Raw genomic sequence first — 7,076 nt, forward strand, 5'->3', positions numbered from 1 at the left:
TCACCAAAACCCCATCTCCATAGAGAGGGTGCCTGCTCCCAGACCATCAAAAAACAGACAAAAAAACCCAGCAAAAACAATTTAAGCATAAAAATTCAAGAGAAAGAACAATATAGCATCCACGACTGCAACTTAGATTAAAACAGTTAAATGTGGATTATTAAACATTAGGTCTTTCTCTTCTAAGTCCCTGTTTGTAAAGGATTTATTAATTGATCACTATATTGATTTTTTTCTGCCTTATAGAAACCTGGTTACCACAGGATCAATATGTTAGTTTAAACGAATCAACACCTCTGAGTCACACGAGCTATCAAAATGCTCAAAACACAGGTCGAGGAGGAGGAGTAGCAGCAATCCTCCAATCCAGCTTATATATTAATGTATGTATATATGTGTATACAAATATACAGAATACAATCAAAGTAATGCCTGCAGGAAATAAACTGAAGACTTTGTATTCTAAGCACTGTATAAAATGTGTTGAACGTCTCATCTGGCAGCACCAGAGTGGCCTGCTTTCATGAAAAAGAATATTCCTGTGAAAACTCCAAGAACTTCAAGACTCAGGCCGAGTCCACAGAAAACAGCCGGACCAGTGCTGATCTCATCAGTTTCAACCTCTGCAGAGGACAGAAGAAAGAAACAATGAATCTCAAAATCTTAAAATGATTTTACTATATGATGCTACACAATGTGAAGCTGCTTTCTTCTCACCCCAAAGCCTGGTCTGAGGTTCTTCCAGTGCTTCATGATCCACAGTGCAACTGTAGATGTCTCCTTTCTCTGGGACAAAGTCGAGGTAGGAGAAAACATAATAGGTCCCATCAGGATTGGAGAAACATTTGATGAAAGGGTCTTCCACGCTTCCTACGACATCACTCTTGGTCCACGTTATATTGATTGAAGGAGGAAAGAAGTAGTTGATGAAGCAGATGAGGGTATTATCTTCCCCGGCTATCACTTCATCTCTGGGGTAGATGATGATTTGTGGTGGCTCTAATTTAAATAAACACATGATCTGCTTCATTTCAACTTTCTAGACTTTGAAAAAAATCATTGCTAAACAGAACAAATAATCAAAACTGGAAAGAAAAGTGTAACGGTTTGAGTATCACTAACCTTTTTTCTTTATCACTGACTTGTCTGGCTTCCATCTGCCGATTAAAGCTTTGCACATTTTTCGGAAGAAAACTGCAGATTCGTAAGCGTACTCAGGACGAACACTTGTGGGTATTTTGCTGTCCCAAATCAGAAGATCTTTTTTAAAGTCAGCATAGTATATTTCATCACCATCCATGTTGCACTGATTTGAGTATCACTTGAGTCAAAGCATCCATAGCTGTGACAAAGTGAATCGCTTCCTACGATAAAGTAACAATGCAGTTAAAAACAGTGCTACTGAGAGTCTAAATTACAAATAAATCATAAATAAGCTTGCATAAGTGAGCCAGCAGTCATACTTACGTTCTGCCTCGATGCAGGCTGCTGCAGAGAGAATAACTACAATTTTTAGGAACATATTCAGTCTGTACTTCCCAGTGTACTGCACCGTTTATTGTGTTTGGTATGAAAGTTGACTTTGTTACTGGGAACCTTCCTCATTCTTAAACAAATGATATAAATGTTGTTGGGCAGAAGAAAGAATAATATAGAATGCCTTTATTGTCATTACACAGGATGTACAATGAGGTTGTTGATGGGAGGAGGAGAAGAGTCATGTAGGACTTGTTGAACCACTTAAACCAAGAAAATACAGAACAGTGAGCAGCAGATCCAACACAGTTTGTTCCCCATGCAAATAAACCCATTCACTGTGGTCACTAGTTTCAGCCTAAGTAAAACTCAGAAATAAAATATATTATAATTTGTTAGGGACACAACAGTATTGTCACTGGGGCATCTAAGTGGGGGCCAATCCTTTACTTTGAGCTTGTGATGTAGATATGCTTATCCACAATGTTCAACCTGATGATTAAAAGTGAGTTTGCTGGACTTTGGCCAGCTTATTGTGTGTGTGTATATATATATATTAGGGGTGGGACTCGATTAAAAAAATTAATCGAATTAATTACAAGCTTTGTAATTAATTAATCGAAATTAATCGCATTTTAATCACATTTCAATATTTGAAATATTTTTAATTTAAGTTTAGTTGATGAATGAATCAATATACATAAGCTTAAACTTCAAAATTTTGTTTATTTTCCCACCAGTCTACTACACAGACCAACGAAGGGTGGCAGTGCTCCTGTGATAAGCAAACACCTGAAATTAAAGTTAAGCATCATAACTGGATAGTTTTATTCAACATTAATGTCTCACTTGTTATAGTTGGAAATTAATCATTAGCTCAGCTGTATTCCTTGATGTTGAAATGTGTTATGCTTGTTTTAACAGCTTATTTTGAATAAAAGAATTAAAATTAAACCACAAAAAGGAGAAAAAGTTCGTTCTCCGTTTAACAGCTGCTTTTACACAGCTGTGCTTCGCACTCACGGTTGCTAGGCGACATGAGCTAAGCAGAGGTGACGGCAGCTGATATGAAGGCTAGCCGCTCACTTCCGGCCTTTGTGGTGTTCGTGGGCTGCGAAAGACGTGGGCCGGGTCCTTCGCAGGATGCGGCCCCTAATTTGGACATTGTGCGTCGATATAATCTGTATGCCGGGAACTCGCGCACTGAGAAACGTTCCACGGCGCAAAGTGCGATTAAAATGCGTTAAAATTTTTAACGCGTTAATTTCCCCGTAATTAATTAATCGAAATTAACGCGTTAAAGTCCCACCCCTAATATATATATATATATATATATATATATATATATATATATATATATATATATTACGCACACACACACACGTAAGTATGAAGAGTATTGCGCTCTTCTGGTCCAATGTCATTCCAGGAATCTGCTGGAGCCACTCTCGCAGTTTGGGGGTCACTGCCCCGAGTGTTCCGATTACCACGGGGACCACTGTTACCTTCATCTTCCACATCCTTTCCAGCTCCTCTCTGAGCCCTTGGTATTTGTCGAGCTTCTCATGTTCCTTCTTCTTGATGCTGCCGTCACTTGGTATTGCAACATCTATCACTACGACCTTCTTCCTTTGTTTGTCCAACACTACAATGTCCAGTTGGTTAGCCACTACAAGTTTGTCTGTCTGTATCTGGAAGTCCCACAGGACCTTAGCTCTGTTGTTCTCAACCACCCTTGGGGGTGTGTCCCATTTTGACCTCGGGACTTCCAGGTCATACTCGGCACAGATGTTCCTGTATACTGTGCCGGCCACTTGGTTATGGCATTCCATATATGCCCTGCCTGCTAGCATCTTGCACCCTGCTGTTATGTGCTGGATTGTCTCAGGAGCATCTCTGAACAGCCTGCACCTGGGGTCTTGCCTGGTGTGGTATACCCCAGCCTCTATCGATCTTGTAGTCAGAGCTTGCTCTTGTGCTGCCATGATTAGTGCCTCTGTGCTGTCTGTCAGTCCAGCTTTGTCCAGCCGTTGGTAGGATTTCTGTACTTCAGCCACTTCTTGTAATTAATTCAGGGGCTCCAAGTGCAGCCAACAAATGTGTGCTTCTTCTCCTTGGCTCTGAAGGACACATCAGGTCCTTTGTGTATCCTTGGTAATATGGAACAAAATTGCTGAGTTTGGTTCCCACCATGTTGAATCAATGTTACCAAGAGTTTCTTTCTGTATTTCTCTAAATTTCTGCAGGTAAAAGGTGATCCAACATGGTCCCAGCAAGCAGTGTTAATTTCGTTGATGAAATATTCTCATCAGTTTTCGACAACGACCCTTTTTTTCATGACGAAAACGAGACGATAACTAAATAAAAACTACCTAAAAGGATAAAAACGATGACGAAATTAATTGACACTTTTGTCAATGAATGAAAACGAGACAAAAATGCTTGGAGGGGACAAAATCCAATCAGAACTTATTTAATTTTGTGACAGGGCAGGACAAGTTAGGAAACATCCAATCAAATGCACAGTTGCACAAATTTGCTCTAAACCTGGGAAGACCAAACTAGCCTGTGATTGGTCGTTACTTCGATAGAACTAAGTTATGTAAACAATGTCAGCAGGGAGAAAGAGAAGAGCCGATGTATGGACACATTTGTCCTTTGACGTGACAAACAAAACGATGTGTAAACCATGTGGGGCGACTATCTCGGGTAAAAACACGACAAATCTTAAACATCTGCAAACCAGTCACCGAGATCTCCATGCAAAGGTCAGCATTTTAATGTCATGCAGGGTAAAGTGTTTTTCCCAGTTTGTGTTTAGAGAAAATCTCCACACCGCGGTGGATTAGCCTTTATAATCTTAGTCCTGAACACTGCCCTGTACCTTTCAGAGCGTCCTGCTGTAAAACGCTCGGATTATCTCAGTAAGGTGGTGTTAATGATCAGGTGTGTGGGAAGCAGGTGAAACGCTCATGTTAATATTATTAATAATATTCCATAACTTTTAATAAATGTTTAATTTTGTGTAAGTGTGTATAATGACTAATTCAATGGAACTGAAGAAAAAGCATTTACATTTTACACCCTTTATATTTTAGTCGACTAAATCGACTGTAGATTTAGTCGACTATATTCTTACCATAATTTCATCGACTAAAACTAAAACTATTTAGATGACTAAATTATGACTAAAGCTAAATCAAAATTTGCTGTCAAAATTAACACTGCTAGCAAGGTGTTTCTAATAAAGTGGCTGATGACTGTAAATACAAACCCACTTCTTATAAAGCTGGGATGTGGTGTAAAATACAGATAAAACCTGAATGTGATGATTTACAAATCTCATAAACCCAAATTTTATTCACAATAGGAATATTTTTCATTTCCCGATGCTCCAAATATTTTCAGCCGGTGAACCTTCTGGAATGCCAGCCGGCCAGTTCAGCACCGGGACTGTGCTACGAATCCCTGCTGCTGGAATAGCTGCAGTGTGCAGTTTGAGCTAAACTGCACACTGCAGCTATTCCAGCAGAGACTGGGTGAAAGGATTATCCCACTAATTCATTCATTTACTTCAAGCAGTGACTGAGACAGAGAGGGGCAACAACAAGCGTGTTTTAATGCAGCAAAATAAGAGTGAAATACGATCATGGTTTCTTTCTGCTTTGCTGCTGAACAGTCATTAACAAAATTTTATGTTGAGATGGACACACTATTATAATTACTATATTACTGCAAAATGGTTGTCAAATAAAAGTCCAGGCATTACACAGCTGCAAAGGTGTTCAGTTTTCTGTAAAACACATAGTACATATATTACAAATGTGCACTGTCCTGTGCCCCTTAAGTGCAAGATGCAAAGTCCCACCACCCACAACAGCCCACAGCAGCCATCACTCAACAAAACTTATCCACAGAACTGTGATATCTGAGGCATCTTGGATGATGAGTGCCCATAATAATAATGCTCATTCAGGCTGTGGAGTTTCTCCAGCTGCAGGAAGCGTTTCTGCAGCAATGAACACTTGTCCTGTTAAAGAAGAATAAAAAACAAACATATTTATCATGGTGTTAAATTTATAACACTGTTGGCCACTGAGCCTTTTAACCCCAGAAGAGGGTTTGGCACTAATATTTACACTTCCCTTACTTTGACAGACAGTAATGTATGCAGCTGACTTCTTCTTGTAGTAGATGAATCCAGAGACCACAACAATAAAACCAATGATGAGTCCACACAGTCCAACAACAATCGGAGTTTGTTCTGCCGCTGGAAGGGAGGGGTCTAAAACAGTGAGATAAAAACAGCACTCGTGCTTATGAAGCTTCATTTTTGTTACTCTGCCTTTGATTACATCACAGCAGCAAACTTACCCCAGACCACAGACATCGGCTCGGAGAGACCGAGGTGTTCAGCCACGCAGGTAATGGTTTCTGCTGAAGTTGGGGTGTACTCCAGGTAAGCGTGAGCCTGGTAGTACCAGTCCCCATCAGGCATCACTTCAGTGTAACTGACGTCTGTGGTCACCTCCTGTCCGTTCCTCATCCATGTCATTCTGATTTGTTTGGGATAAAAGTCGTAGGCGCTGCACACAAGCATGGACGGGTGTCTACCATTTGGGCTTTTCACTGATTTTACTTTGATGGTGGGTATGCTTGTAAGATTATCTGGAAAAAGAAAAAAATCCATCCTTTCTATTAAGAAACAGACATTAGTGCACCTTTTCTGTTCACAGATTTATTCATCAAATGTCTGTACTGTAATTATCATAGTTGAGTATGCTGTGAATTATGACATCTTTAGGAATCAACTGTAGTATCATGCAGCTGAGCAACAATAACAGTATGATTGTTATTTGCAGAAGTATAATGGTCATACTTAATCTTTAATCAGTGCATCAAAACTCCATTTAACATTTGATTGAAAACACTGTTAAGAAACAAATCTCTTACCTAAGACTGGGATGGCATTTAAGGTGCCTGTACACAACAGGTCCCTTTCAAGAGCTCTCTGTCCTGCATCCACAGGATCGCTGTTCCACGATGTCGTCATAGCAATTGAAAAGTTTGTGAATCCCACCCAGTTGCCTCTTGTGCTGTTGTACTCTGCCATATAGTTCTGATTAAACATAAAAATTAGTGTATATTCTGTATCTTCAAAGTGTGGGCCATAGGCTGTACAGCATGCTCTCACTTCACAAAAATCTTCCTCTGATAAAACTGTAATGAAAGGAAAGAAATGTATCGATGTCAAAAATAATAATTAAAGTTTAATATTTCACTGATGCATTCAAATTGAAGACTTTTGCAGCTCACCTGGACTGAAAAGGCAGAAAGCCACACACAGAATAAAATTCTGGGTGTTCATGTTTCATGTGTCATGCAGGAAAATACAGGAACAAAACTTGATCTGCAGCATTTATACTTTCACAGAAACAAGGAAGTCAGAGCAGGTATGATGATGTCACCAAAATGCTCAGATGAAATGCCCTCCGTCCATTACATTAGGACTATTTTATTTCTTTTACCATTACTGAATATAATTTATTATTTTTATATTTGGTTAATCGTTTATCAAACTTTTACCTGTTTAAATTTAC

At 39.4% G+C, this 7,076-nt stretch overlaps 1 protein-coding gene and 1 pseudogene across 1 annotated transcript; both read right to left on the minus strand.

The window, feature by feature from the left end:
* Positions 1 to 492: 492 nt before the first annotated feature.
* LOC115773785 (H-2 class II histocompatibility antigen, A-U alpha chain-like) lies at positions 493 to 1,522 on the minus strand (annotated as a pseudogene).
* Positions 1,523 to 5,362: 3,840 nt separating this feature from the next.
* Positions 5,363 to 6,854, minus strand: LOC115773377 (rano class II histocompatibility antigen, A beta chain-like). Its single transcript, XM_030720083.1, has 5 exons — positions 6,793 to 6,854; positions 6,430 to 6,696; positions 5,851 to 6,144; positions 5,627 to 5,761; positions 5,363 to 5,506 (listed from the first exon to the last, which is right to left on the minus strand). Exons 1-5 carry the CDS (start codon positions 6,842 to 6,844, stop codon positions 5,445 to 5,447), a joined length of 810 nt encoding a protein of 269 aa, XP_030575943.1. The 5' UTR covers positions 6,845 to 6,854; the 3' UTR covers positions 5,363 to 5,444.
* Between the last annotated feature and the right edge of the window lie 222 nt (positions 6,855 to 7,076).

This window comes from Archocentrus centrarchus, chromosome 23 (genome assembly GCF_007364275.1).
Source record: "Archocentrus centrarchus isolate MPI-CPG fArcCen1 chromosome 23, fArcCen1, whole genome shotgun sequence".
Lineage (NCBI taxonomy): Eukaryota > Metazoa > Chordata > Actinopteri > Cichliformes > Cichlidae > Archocentrus > Archocentrus centrarchus.

Bases quoted from the DNA above. Each gene is read 5' to 3' on its own strand.
- LOC115773377 (XM_030720083.1), bottom strand. From the start codon at position 6,844: ATGAACACCCAGAATTTTATTCTGTGTGTGGCTTTCTGCCTTTTCAGT. The intron at 6,145-6,429 runs GTAAGAGATTTG...TTCTTTTTCCAG, and splicing joins AAATGCCATCCCAGTCTTAG to ATAATCTTACAAGCATACCC. The intron at 5,762-5,850 runs GTAAGTTTGCTG...TCACTGTTTTAG, and splicing joins GCCGATGTCTGTGGTCTGGG to ACCCCTCCCTTCCAGCGGCA.